Raw genomic sequence first — 14777 nt, 5'->3', positions numbered from 1 at the left:
GTTATGGAGCAAGTAATACTGGAGGCATTAATACTGCCAAGGATCAGTTGCTAGGTGAAGGTCAATATTCTGGATTAAGAGTACAGATTCCGTTTAATGATTTTACCTTACGCCAATAGTGTACAGTAGCTTTTGATGCTTGGGACAAGGTTGAATGACAGGGAAACTGGCTGGAATCATTTACCATGACAACTCAGAATTCAGATGAATCGTTCACTGACTTTTTACAAAGATTAACTTCAGCCCTAAATACAGCAATATCTGATCCAGACACTAGAGAAAATTTAATTGAATCTTTAGCTTTTGGGAATGCTAATGCTGGATGCAAAAAAGGCTGTTAGACCTTTAAGGTGTCAGGTCCACACACAGCTGCTGAAAATCATTGGGTTTTAGAAAGGACTCCTGAATCAAATCAACTTATTACACAATATAAGGATGAGCTAACCTCAGAATGGAAATGAGGAAGTGTGTTGTGCTGGGGAAGAGGATATGCCTTTGTTTTCACAGGAAAAGAAAAGCTATGGCTTTCTTCAAAGGATTTCTTCAAAATATAATCTAATTAAGATTAGATTTGACAGAGTAAGACTTCCTGAAAATCTTTTCTGCAGACATGAAGGAAGAGACTCAGAAGAACAACAAAATAGGCAACATGAATGCTGATCCGTCTTTAAGGGAACAGCTTTAGAGACTGGCTGAGACATGGCTGTCTCTGCACAGCCACTGGATATTGTTAGCTACCTGGTCCTCATGATTTATTGCCACGTTGTCATCCTTCCATATAGCACAGATGGAGATTTATGTTGCAGTTTGTTTATGCGGTTCAAATGGACTTGTAATATTGACAGATGCCTTTCACCTGCTCAAACATAGAACAGAGAGTCACGAGTAACTAATTTGCATACACCACACATTCTAAACACTTGTTAATGAAGAAATGTCCTTAAAAATATTACCTTTGAAGGTTTGTGTGTTTACAGAGCAAAAGGACCAGACGCCAATGAAGACAAAGCATGTATCCCAGATGATAGCATGGTAGCTACCTGAGCCACCGTTTGCTCAGATTTTTCATCCAGAACTTCTTCACAGCAGCTAGCTCAGATGGTCTGGCCTCACAGACTGCTTCAGCCAGCACTTCAATTAAGCCCTGCTGTTTCCTCTCAGACAGACTGGCTAGAAAATGAAACAGCTTGACCTCCAAGAACTTGGCCAACATCTCCGTTTTCTGAGGGCCTCCAAAAGATGCCTGTGCCACCAGACAACAGGACGCCGTTTTAAGAACATGACACCCTCACTCCCAAGAGTTGGGGTGGGTGGTTTTTGGTCATTTGCTGGGTTATGGTTGTTTGTCGTTGTTTAGTGGGGTTGGTTATAAGTTGTTTATGGTTTTGGTCAGGAAGAAAACAAAGTAAAGGAGGGTAGATTTAGGGATCTCTTTCTCTTTTCCTCCCCTCTATCCTTTTTCTCTTATCTAGTGTGAGAGAGTGAAAAGGGACAAAAGGAAAATGTGACAAATGACAAAATGACAAAAATGAATAGATTATTGTATCTCCTTGAAAAATAAAAGGAAGGTAGGTTATTGTACCTCTTTGATAGGAAAAGAAGAGTGGATTATTATTTCTCCTTCTAGACTCAACAACAAGTCTCAACTATTAGATGGGCATGGATTTTTGTAGATTGATAGAAACTTAAGGTTTTATTTGCTACAACATACTGTCTATGTGATTCAACTCTTGTTGAAGGCATCTGTACATATGCAACTCATTAAAGAGTTTAGTATAAAGCTCTAGTCCTATGAAAGCTACTATTGGAAACTGTTTAGGATAATTAAGAAATGCAAGTTAGCAGTCAGTCACCCATAAATAACCAAATTGTAGTCATGTTAGGTACTAGTTTAGTTAATTACAGAAATGAGCTTTATTTAGCCTCCTGTATATTGTTTTCAAAGTTAAGCCGATGGTAAATAGCTAGAAACACAATGTTTATCTAATTAGGTATATTTTAGGTAGATAGGTGGTCCTCAAACACTTCAGAGATCTGCAGAAAATGGCATTTAAGATGTTTTAGTGACAAAAAGCTTTTCTGACAGAAAAGCTTTTGACACTTCAGCTCCTGGCAGCACCCCAACCTACTTCAAAGAAGATAATGGCACTGAAGAACCTCCTCATGGAGCTTGCTTCAAATGTGGTAAAGCTATCCACTGGGCAAAGATACTTGACTGCTGTCAGCATGCTGTCCAAACTGTGGACAAGCAGGACCCTGGGAAGATGACTGTCCAACTTTGTTGGACAAGGTTGGCAAGTCCTTCAAAATCCCCGCTTCCCAGGAAAGTCTGTCAGATATTCTGGGCCTGTTGGCTGAAGCTGGATGCCCCACTGATACAGAGGAGCCAGGTAGCTTTGGTCTCTGTTATTTTTTTATATTTGGAAGCTGCCTGCTCTGCACTTCCTGTTTACTCAGGCTATATTTATCCTTCTCAGGTCTCTGATGGGGTTGAAGACTAGATAGCTATAGTCTTACAGTTTTCTTTATTAAAGATGATAGACATAAAAGCTTAAATAGTGATAGAAAATTATTGGGGGTGGGGCTGGAGAGATGGCTCAGTGGTTAAGAGCACTGTCTACACTTCCAGAGGTCCAGAGTTCAATTCCCAGCAACCACATGGTGGCTCACAACCATCTCTAATGGGATCTGGTGCCCCCTTCTGGCATGCAGGTGTACATGCAGAAAGGGCACTCATGTACTAAATAAATTATTATTATTATTATTTTTAAAAAGAGTGCTTAAAAAAGAAGAAAATGATTTAGGTAAAGAACTCTGGACTCATCAAGATAGGATAGATATGGAATGCTTTTTCCAAGGTTGCTAAATACAAATGGACTGAATATTGTGAATATAATTCTTAGCTGACAGTTCTTATAGCTGTTCTTATTGTGTAAAGTTTATTGATATTAGAGATAAAGCTATGTTTTGGACAAAAGGAGGAGATGTTGGGGTACATTGTGTGAAGGTTGTCACTGTATATTCAATTGTTGATTGCGGCTGGTCATGGGCTAGAGTAGCCAAAACAATTTAGATGAGCCAGCTGACAGTCTACCCAGCTATACAACTAATCCTTTAAATATCATAAGTCTCTGTGTCATTATTTTAATTGCTTTCAGGTCTAAGAAAGTTCCATACATAACATATACATAACACAATGCTAGTCTCTGGAACACACATACACACTCCTGCTCAAAATATATATATATATATATATTTCTTTGTATATAGAAAATAATTATAGCCTCTAGCTCTTTCTAGAGTACAAGACAACAGTCATCTGCTGTGGACAGTCTGAAGCAGCCCCATATCCCATACCTGGGATCAAAACAAAACATAGTCTTATAACATTTTTGTGTTTTTTTCAAAGAAACTAGAATTACAAAATTCCTACTACAAGCTTAAGATAAAGAAAAGAGAAACTCAATCACAGCTTTTTGTCCTCATAGGAAACAAATGTTCATATAATTTTGTGCAAAGCTAAATCGTTAAAGCCGTTTAAAATAAATCCAAAGTCCAACATAAATTGGTGGGTTTAATTATTTAATCTTTCCAGGGCACTCCATAAAACTATTGCATTATTCTTATTAGTTCCATGATAAGGAACAAAAAGTCCTATGCCTCAAGGATATGCATGTATGTACAAAGCTATCTTTAAGCATAAACTGATATTTTGTAGTATGCTTAAACAGTACTGAGTTATGAATTTAACCTAAGAAAGAACTTTCTGGATATTAAAATAATAAGACTTTAAAACGTGTTATCCAGGAAGGTTGTGGAGCCTCATTGGATTCACACACATACACACACACACACACACACACACACACACCAAAACAACCCCCTCCAATAAAACAACAACCACCACCACCACAACAACTCTTATTTTTTTTTCACCCATCTGAAGTAAAATTTGCATTTCTGTTTGTGGACAAGGAAGTGGACATAAGGGCCTCTCAAGGTCACTTGTGAGGCTGTCAGCTCCTTTAGTCATCTTGTTTATGCTCTTTTTGCAGAAGCTGTTTCTCACAGAATCCCAGACAATGACACCAGGTTTATGGACACCAGCTGTACCCTCGTGGGAAGATACTCTAGTCAGCAATACCTCAGGCTGCTGAAGAGCCAGTCAAGGCACAGCTGATTGCCTGGCCTTCTTCTTCCCACGTAACCTTACACCCACAATGTCCTTCCTCCTACTGAACACAGAAGCCTTCCAAGGCTTTGATTTCTCTGCTCTGTTCATGGCTTGGAGCTTCCCCATCGTTGGGAAATCTGTTTCTTCCTCATCACCCAAAGCCACCCAGGAAGCTGGGAATAGGCAGGCACAGTCAACCCTGTCCCCAGCTTGGCTTCCGATGACCTACGAGGACCACCTTTTCTCCCTGTCTGCATATGTGGACCTGAGCTGCTCTGGCCTGGCTTGTTTTGAGGTCATAGGAAAAGATACTGTGGCTCCCATGTTATCTTACTCCCTTTAGTCAGTAAGAAGGAAAACTCTTGTGGGACTGAGTTCAGGAACACAGGCTCTGCTGCTGTCTTGAGGAAACGAAACAGCTTCCTGGAGCAATCCAAATGATGTCAGCTTTCCTCTGCCAAGGAGGGAGGCAGAAAAACCAATGCACAGCCTCCCGATGTGGCCGAGATCGCCTTAGAGGGGTCCCACACTTGGCGCTGTTGAGTTTAAGGGCTTCCTGGGCGACGGGATGATACATCAGGCCACTGTATTTAAGCTTTGAGGGAAGTGGGGAAACATTCCAGAAGCATTTCTTTTTGCCTCTATTTTCTGGGGACTCCCTGCTTGGACCCCACCCCATCTTCCTCTAGCTAAGAAGAACTCTAGGCAGAGAGAATTCTAGTCATTGCCTGCTACACTCTATTTTTGTTTGTTAATTCGCTTTGCATCCTGATCATAGCCCCCTCCCTCCTCTCCTCCAGGTCCCACCCTTTCTCCCTTTTCTCCCTCTTCCCCATCCCCTACTCCTCAGAAAAGGGGAGCCTCCCCTCCCTTCCCCTTGCACCCGAGTACATCAAGTAGCATCTGGACTCAGCGCATCCTCTTCTCCTGTGGCCTGGCGAGGCAGCCCGGAAGTGGTCAATTAGGCAAGAGAGTCCATGTCAGAGACAGCGCCCCCACCCCGCTTCCTTTTCTAGGGGAACCACATGAAGTCCAAGCTCTCCATCATCTACATCTGTGTAGGGGGCCTAGGTCCAGTCCATTTATGGTCCTTAGTTGGTGCTTCAGCCTCGTAAGCCCCCTGAGCCCTGGTTAGTTGGCTCTGTTATCCTTGGGGCCAGTTTGTACCTCTGTGGCTCTGGGCCAGGTCCATACCTTTGTTTTATTTCACTCTAAGACACACAATACTTTAAGGGATTGGATTTTTTTTTTGAGTTTTAATTTATCTTTTTTATTAATTTAGCTTTTTTTTGTTTTTTAAATTATTTTATTCTTTTTAATTACAGTTTATTCACTTTGTATCCCAGCTGTAGCCCCATCCCCTCTCAGTCCCACCCTCCCTCTCTCTTTTTCTCCTATGCCCCTCTGCCAGTCCAATGATAGGGGATGTCCTCCTCCCCTTCCATCTGACCATAGTCTATCAGGTCTCATCAGGACTGGCTTCTTTGTCTTCCTCTGCAGAGTGGTAAGGTTGCTCCCCCCTCAGGTGGAGGTGATCCAAGAGCCAGTCCATGAGTTCATGTCAGAGATGGTCCCTGGTCCTATTAATGGGGAACTCTCCTGGATGCTGAGCTGCCTTGGGCTACTTCTATGCAGGAGTTCTAAGTTATCTCCATGCATGGTCCTTGTTTGGGGTATCAGTCTCAGAAAAGACCTCTGTGCACAGATTTTTGGTACTGTTGCTTCCCTTGTGGAGCTCCTGTTCCCTCCAGGTCTTTCTATCTCCCCCTTCTTTCAAAAGATTCCTTGTGCTCTGCTCAAAGTTCAGGTATGCATCTCAGCATATGTTTTGATACCCTCTGTGGTAGGCTCCTGTCCTGTACCCTGTTTTCTCCCTCTTCTGATATCTGTCTCATTTGCCTTTCTGAATGAAGATTGAGCATCATACCCAGGATCCTCCTTCTTGCTTAGCTTCCTTAGGTGTACAGATTTTAGTATGATTATCCTATATTATAAGTCTAATATCCATTTATAAGTGAGTATATACCGTTTGGCTTCTTAGATATCTCACTCAGGATGATCATTTCTAGATCCCACCATTTGCCTGAAAATTTCATGATTTCTTTGTTTTTAATTGCTGAGTAGTATTCCATTGTGTAAATGTCCCACAATTTCTGTATCCATTCCTCAACTGAGGGTCCAGAATATATAAAGAATTTAAGAAGTTAAACAGCAACAAATCAAGTAACTCAATTAAAAAATGGGGTACAGAGCTAAGCAGAGAATTCTCAATAGAAGAACATAGAATGGCAGAGAAACACTAAAGAAATGCTCAACAGCCTTAGTCATCAGGGAAATGCAAATCAAAACAACCCTGAGATTTCACCTTATACCCATCAGAATGGCTAAGATCAAAAACTCAAGTGACAACACATGCTGGAGAGGATGTGGAGAAAGGGGAACCCTCCTCCATTGCTGGTGGGAATGTAAACTTGTACAACCACTTTGGAAATCAATCTGGCGCTTTCTCAAACAATTAAGAATAGTGCTTCCTCAAGATCTAGCTATACCACTCCTAGGCATATATCCAAAAGATGCTCAAGTACATAACGAGGACATTTGTCCAACCATGTTCTTAGCAGCTTTATTTGTAATAGCCAGAAGTTGGAAGGGATTGGATCTTTAAGTAGTGCTTTGTCCAGAGAGCCAGGGATGTGAGAAGGCAGAGGGACAGGCTCCTTGAAAACAAGCTGTCTTTTCTCTCATCTGCAGCCAGCAGACCTGACAGGTAAGGGAGGGACAGAGGCAGTCAGTCACACAGGAGCTGAGGTTGGCCCCTCAGGCCAAGTCCTCATTTATGAGACTTGTGATGTGTGTGCCTCTTTTACCATTCCCCTACACTCTTCCTCGTTCCCTGGACGTCTGGGTTCAGCTGCTTCTTGGAAGACTGAGTGACGTCACTGTCTACATTACCCGCCCGCAGCATTGACTCAGAACAAGCTAGTGGAACAATGTGTGTTTGCTAAGCAACTAATGCTGTGTACCTGCAGACTCCGTCCTGCAACATGGAGACGGAAAGGCCTCTAGCCATTCCTCTGTTCCCTATCATGTCATCTAATTAAGTATGAAGCAGACTTTGAATAAGGATAGGCTAATCCACTGTAGATGTGACTTCAAGGACTAACAGGATCAAGTTCATAGAGACTCAGCATAGAAGGACATAGTCGTAATTATGTTATTTTGTTTACTTACCATATTTATTTTTATATATTTATGTATTTTACTTTATTTGCTTGCTTTGATGTACGTGTGACGTGTATAGGCTTGGTGCTCATGCAGGCTAGCAGAGTGGTCTCCTGAAACTAGCTACGGAACAGAACCTGAGTTCTCCACAAGAGCAGCAAGTGCTCTTCGTCACTGGGCCCTCCTGCCAGTCCCCAAAGTCATAATTTCACTCTTGCGATAATGTGCAAATATAACAATCAGGATATAAGAAAATGGGTCATAATACAGAATATTGAGAGGAAGAATTTAGCACCCAGCATTCCATTTCCTCAGAGGGCAACGGATTATTTTTAAAAGTAAAAATTATTTGGCAACCTATGGTTTCTGGGAGGAGCAAGATTCCCCTCTGTAAGGTAGCTCCAATTAAGCTCTATATAACCCCTCTCTCTTCCTCTGTGTATGCATTTATGTGTATATATAAAATAGTAGGTTTCCATGTGGCTTTTCTTTTCTTTTTATTTTTACAATTTATTCATTTTATATCCCGATTGTAGTCCCCTCCCTCATATCTTCCTGGTCCCACTCTCCCTCCCTCATCCTCCCTATCCCCTAGCTTTTCCAAAACTCCCTAGTGTTAGTCATCCTTCCCCCATTCCACTGTCTCCCCCACCCTGCCCCATTAAACCTCCTTCCCTGTTATTTGGGAGCTGATGGTTTCTGGGTGAAGGGAGTCATTTTCCTTTAGGCATGTGGCTGTGCCGGGTCAACCAGCTCCAGCAGTGTCTCCACACCCAGCAGTGGATGGCAGAACAAAAGCCTCATGACAGGTCTGACTCTCATGACACTTTTATTAACCTCATCTGAAAATCATTAGCCCTACCAACGGCCCTATTTTCATATGGCTTTTAACTGATTGGAATTTTATCAATTGTATTTTGACATTGTTTCTTCTTTGAAAGGTCTCTGGCTCCCAGTATACCACACTCTCCAGGCTGACTCAGCTTCCTGTCTCACCTGCTCTAACTACTCCTTCAGGTGTGCCTCTCCTTCTCTTGGCATGGTGGCTCAGATTTGGCCCTCATCTATTCAAATTCCGAAGTGGTGCCTTCTGAATGCCATAAGCTTTGCTCTGCCCTCCTAACCCTCCCTCCTCAGCCCTGCTGCTGTTGCTCTTACCTTGCTTTGTCATTTTTAATGCTTGTCTTTAATCAGTATAACAAAGATTAAATTTTGTTAATATGGGGGGATAAAATTGTCTTCTGGTTCCTTCAGTGGCTTATTTGATGGGTGTTCACTGGTACCCACTATATGTCAAGCAATATTCCAGATGCAAAATATACACTAAAGAATGCTTGGGCCAAACCTCTCTACTCTTGTTCCTGCTCAGTGCTGCCTCTGTCTCAGGTAAATGCCATCCCCCGACCAGCTCTGATTCTGTCATTGAAAATAAACTGTGAGTAAAGTCTTTATTGTACATTTGTGAGGCAACCACAGAAACCACAGGATTCCTCCAGCAAAAAACGTGATCAAAACTGGGCAGAGATACCTAGTGACCTATGCCCCAGATTTCTGTGGATCTTTCACACGATGAAGACTCCAGCTCCTCCAGCTTTGAGGCTATTGTAGAGCAGCAGAGTAGGTATGGGGTTCTGGCTCACAAAGATGTCAATTGCTTTTCAAGCACACAGTATTGTAGACACAGTGCTAGGAATAGAATAATCCCTTGAAGTAGCTTGTATTGTTCTCATCATTCAGATATAGAACCCAAAGATAAAATGTATGAAGGCCCATGTTTAGTTATTTAATGAGTTGAAACTTCCTCCCCAATGATGAACAGAACATTGATTGAGACTGTTAAGGAATGCAGTGTGTGTGTGGGGGGTGTTCTTAGCATACAGTCTATCAGCTGCCTCACTGTTTTATAGCTATATCCTGAAAGGTTTGCGCACCTCAGCTTCTTTATACCCTCTAAGTGATTACTACCCACAGTCTTCACATTTTAGAAAACAGAAGTATGAAAAAAAGTCTTGACAGTAGAGGGAGATGGGGCCGGGTGTACAATCCCAGCACTTGAAGAAGCAGAAGCAGATAGATCTCTGTAAGTTCGAGGCCAGCCTGAACTCAAATCAAGTCCAAGGCTACACAGAAACACCCTGTCTTGAAAAACCAAAAACAAACAAACAAATAAAAGAAAGTGGGGAATAAAAAGGGGTAACGATGAGTCAATGCAATCACAATTCAGTACCTATGTATACATTTATAAAAATATAAGTACATTAAATGCCACTAGTGAGAGGGCTATGAAATTATAGTTTAAAAACCTCCAGTACAGTTTGAAAACTTCATGACCTGGGTTGGACAATCAACTTATTAGGGGCCAAAATAAATAGGATCACTATTTATTCCACTTCCTTCTCCTCCAGGGATGAGTCTGTTTCCAGGTAGGAGACTGAGAAAAGTGACTCTCAAGACTTCGTTCTGGAGAGTGAGGCATGCCATTGTAAAGGAGGGAGAGGAGAAAGTGGAGCTCACTGACAAGTCTCATCAGCGTTCCAGCAGAGACGCAGGTTCCTACACTGTGGGGCCCTGAGGAGCCAAGCTCCAGTTGTTCTGGCAGATAGCATAGCTGTCAGTCTGAGTCTGATCTTCACACATGTACCATGCACATGTTTCATGTCTGCTTTACATCCTTAATTCATAAGTATCGCTTAGGGCAATGGTCCATTTTATTTTAAATTATTTTCATGATTGATTGTGGGCACAGAAGCAATTTCAGGGTCCCATTTATCCTGTCGTCTCATTTTTATTGGTACTTTGATATTTTTTTTCATATTTTTGTACTAATTCTTCGATATTTTCACACAACTTATTTTGATCCTAGGTAGCAACTTCCTGAACTTTTACAAAGGACAGAAAGGCCTGGGGATCAGTTGCCAGGGTCCTCAGGCTTTGATCATTGTTGCGGAGTTGGAAATGTCTGATGGACTCTTGGCTGTCCTCTCTGTGGAGGGAACTCACTGTTCAGCCGCAGCTCAGTCTGGCATTGTGTTTTACTCCTTTTTGTCAAAATGCACTTTTGCTCAGGCTAGAGGTCAAGTACCTGTGCTCTCATCTGGGTAACTGAGGTGGAGGTCAGCCGGCATGAACATTATGAAGCTGTCATAAAAAATGAGAAAGCTTTCCATATTCCCACTTAAAACATCTCTCCAACATATGCCAACCTAACAAAGGAAAGGCCAGAGTAATGGGTGAAGTCTGCTGTTTATTTAGCAATGAGGCTATGATGCCTATACATCCACTCAGAAGTTAAAAGTTATTGGAAGGGTTAATGAGAAACTACTGGAATTGCCATGGGAGCACTGAGGATAGGCTTGTTTTCTTTTACTCTTTGGTTTATGATTGATACATATTAATTATGTATAATGAGTTTCATTATGATAGCTTAATGCATGTATACTTTATATTTTGGTCACATTCACACCCATTGCTCTCTTGTATCCCCTCCCGCTTCCGCATAGCTTGGTCTAACTCTAACTCCCTACTTTTGTGTCCTTTGTCTTTTTAATTGAGCTAGTGAGCTCCACTAGGGTTGCTTACAGGAACAGTTATGAAGAGTTCCTCACAGGAACATGGAGACCTTAGTTATATCTACACCGCTGGATAAAATGTCAGATCCTCAGAGAGGGGCTAGGCTTGAGTCCCTCCCCTCCTCCATGGCAGGTTGTTGGGCAGTCCAATTTCGAATGGGTAACCATAACTGTGAGTTCAAGGGCAAAGGCTTTCCATTTTTATCAGAATTTTAAGAGAAGCAAATCCAACTGACCAGAGACTAAAACAAGGACAGGATGAGTAGCTGCGTTGACTGTCTGTTTCAGGATCATCTGCCCTGGATTCTGCTTGGGACCCTCTTTCTAAAGATTGCTTTTTGTTTCCCTGACCCCTCCAACTGACCTCTTCAAGTGGAGAGGACCCGGACAGATGTGAGATATGCCTTCCTCTCCCAGTGTGGACAGTATTCCACCTTCTAGTAGTTTTGCTTTTGCAAATTTGTGAATTTGGTGTGTTTTATCTGGCCTCCTGTTGCCTTTGCATCCCTCTGCTGCTGCTGCTGTCATGTTCTCCTATTTTCATTGCTGTGTGGGAAATCGCTAATTGTCTCCTTATGTCATAATCTGCCGCCTAACTCTTGTCTATGGACTGTGATGAGTCACACTATACTGAAAGTTGTGTGTGCATACGGGGCTGCGTTTCTGTTGAGCAGATCTCTGGGAGTGGCTTCTGCTCAGAACAGTCTCTGTGGTGTCTCAGCTGAGGTGGGTCCTGCCCAGCTGAACACTTCGAAGGCCAAGGACACATCTTTACACGATTAAGTCTCTGTCACCTCCCAGCCTACCACAGTGCCTTCGTGCAGCAGCCAGTCTCCCAAGGTCCTTCTTCAAGTTTCACATGCTAAATTGGGCTATCTCTGCCTCTAGGGAATGCCATGGTGTGGTCTATTTTTAGGCAAAGAAGAAAGATTACCTGGCACTTTCTGCCCACAGCTTAACTCAGTAGAGCAGATAAATGCCTTCACATCTGAGTAGCATTCTCCAAAACTATAAAGGTCTCATCTTCCTTCCCCACCTGGCTCAACTCAGTCATTAGTCACACCTGCTTTTCTGCCCAGAGAGGGAGCCATAAAGCATGAAGGCTTTGCTACTCTGTGCTGTTTTCTTCTGCTTGATCCCAGAAAACTCAGGTAAATATCTTCTGAATAGCCCTGGAGAAGGCTTTTTTTCCTGCTTGTGGACAGCACTGAGCTGTGTCTGAGTACAGACAGTGGGCACAGATGGTGGACCACTCATAATGAAGAGGTTTCGGGGTTTATTTCGTTTGTTTGTTTGTTCTTTGAGAGTTGTAAGGGTTTATAGCACAAGACATAAAGACTATTTTCTCAAGTACAATAGAAAGGTCTGGTTGCATTCTGAGATAGTTTTTTTTCAGCATAGAATTACAGTCATACGTGTGTGAGAACTGGAAGGGAACAAGAGCTCTCCCCAGGCAGCCCAGAGTCTGTGGACAAGGAAGCACCTGCAGAAGCAGTGTGATATTACTGCTATGCAGTGAACAGAGAAGGTATTCACATCCATGGCATTCCTCTAGCTTTTGCATGTAACCTACTGCACGCACACACACACACACACACACACACACACACACACACACACACACTCACCAGCTGTATCCTTTAAAAAGATTTTCCAGTGAGAGAAAATGAATTACTCAAAGAAAAGTGGCTCCTGATGCTGAAGCCTTTGGGTTAGTGGCTCTTCTGTCAAGGTGGGCGACACCACATTTCCATATCCCCATAAGTCAGCACCCATCTGAAGTCTGGCTTTGCAGGAGACTATTTTTCTAAGCATGTAAGACCTATGTTGTGTTACTGTTGTTTTGTTAGAAAGGTCTCTTTTTTTAACCATCTCTTTCCCATAGTGCTTTCTTTACGGGGATTCTCATTTACTTTTTTACTTAGAAGGGCCACACACAAGTCATATTTTTACTTTTCTTCTTCTTATAGTAGTAATAAGAGTGGAAATCCAGCCACAGACAGGAGGCAGGCCCACTTCTAATTTTCTACAGCCAGAGGCCTGCCTCCGATTACTCTGCTCTGTTTTCCAAGATGCCTAGTTCAGCAAAGAATTACAGTCATATGTGTATCAGAGCTGGAAGGGAGCAAGGGATCTGTCCAGGCAGCCCAGAGTCTGTGCACAAGGAAGCAAGCTGCAGGGAGAGTGTGAAATTTCTGCCAGGCACTGACCAGGGGAGGTTTCCTCCCCACAGAGGACCTCTATCTCCAGGCAGCTGAAGAACCCTGATGTAACACCAGTTTCTCAGGGCCTGCGGTGGGCCAGGGGATTTCACACCCTCCCAGTCACACCGTGAGATAGAAATGGTTGCTATGAAAAGCTAAGGGATCAAGTCTTCCCAAAGCTGGGGCTTAGCTTTGTAAGAAGGCAGCGTGCTGTCGGCACCGGGCTGTGGGCCGGAGCTGCCCTTCATCTCTGTCTGTTGCACCCACAGGGGACATGCCACCGGGAATCAGAAACACCGTGTGCCTCATGCAGCGGGGCCACTGCAGACTTTTTATGTGCCGTTCTGGTGAGAAAAAGGGGGACATCTGCTCGGACCCCTGGAACAGGTGCTGTGTGCCCAGTTTTGTTGAGAACTAGGGTGTGGGGTGTATGCTCCTGGAAGACGGAGACCTGGCAGCACCCCAGAGGCCTTGGGTCTGTGCAGCTGCTGGCGTGTGCCCAATAAATGCTTGTTGAATGAACCTAGCACCGAGGCAGAGGTTTGATGAAAGGATTTGATCGACAAAGCGTTAACTTACCATTTATTTTTAAAGGGCTTTGAGGAGTTCCTGGCATTTTCTGCAGTCCTGTGCTCCATCCTTTCCTTGTAGTGGGTGATAGTCCCCACATACCCAGGGATAGTATAGAGCAGAAACCAAGCTCAGCTCCTGAGATGCCAAGAATGGCCACTTTGCTGGTCGTATGTCCTCTACAGCATCCATCTTATCAAGCCCAGTGCTAGCTTCTTCCTTCTTGCTCAGGTCGCTAGGGCCCCTGCCCCATCTCCAGACCCTCCTCACGTCATTACCAACACATAACCTAATTTGTTGTCTTTCAGCACTTCTTCTTATATCATGTAAGCTGAGTAACAGGGCGAACTTGCCATCTTACAGAGAATACAGTCAGGTTTAAGTGTGGCCATTCCTGGGATTTAAGGACAATGAAAAATACTCTTGAGGCCAATCAAATTGCCACGAATAAGAAATTCATCAATGGGATGCTTGAGCCTGTAAGAGTGATCAGTTACTTTTATCTTTAAATGTTTATTGGTGTGTTCGTGTATACGTGTGTATGTATGGTGCCTTTGTGTGTGTGAGAGAGACAGAGAGCGAGAGAGAGACACGGAGAAGAGAGAGAGGGTGAGAGAGAGAGAGCGCGCGCGCACTGATTCACACCAGGTCACATGCGGAGGTAAGGATTTTGGGGGTGAGTTCTCTCCTCCCTCCACGCGTCCTAGGGTGGCACTCAGGCCATCAGACTTGTGAAGCCTTCAGTGCCTGAACCTCCTTCCTGAGCCCACTCTGCTGCTTTAAAAGAATGTTTCTAAGCACCCGAAGCTCCGCAGGACCTCATGTGTGAAATTTCCTAACAATTAACTACAGGGGAGGAATGCAGGCCGTCATTAAGAGAAATGTGCTGCTGTGTTACAGGCCACAGGCCAAGCGTTCTCCAGATGAACAGACAAAAACCCCTCTTCCCGTGTTTCCGTTTACTGCTTGAATCTACTCTTGCTTATGAACCCGTGTGACCTACTTCTGGCCTGGATTCTCATCCCAAGTTACAATGAG

General features: G+C 43.3%; 1 protein-coding gene across 1 annotated transcript; it reads left to right on the top strand.

Moving 5' to 3' along the window:
- The first annotated feature begins 12061 nt into the window (after positions 1–12061).
- On the top strand, positions 12062–13602 carry LOC110566875 (sperm-associated antigen 11A-like). Its single transcript, XM_021664781.2, has 2 exons — positions 12062–12116; positions 13439–13602. Exons 1-2 carry the CDS (start codon positions 12062–12064, stop codon positions 13585–13587), a joined length of 204 nt encoding a protein of 67 aa, XP_021520456.1. The 3' UTR covers positions 13588–13602.
- The last annotated feature ends 1175 nt before the right edge of the window (positions 13603–14777 follow it).

The sequence above is a fragment of the Meriones unguiculatus genome, chromosome 4 (assembly GCF_030254825.1).
Source record: "Meriones unguiculatus strain TT.TT164.6M chromosome 4, Bangor_MerUng_6.1, whole genome shotgun sequence".
NCBI lineage: Eukaryota > Metazoa > Chordata > Mammalia > Rodentia > Muridae > Meriones > Meriones unguiculatus.
The sequence above is the reverse complement of the archived record's forward strand: the minus strand, read 5'-3'. Positions and strand labels throughout refer to the sequence as shown.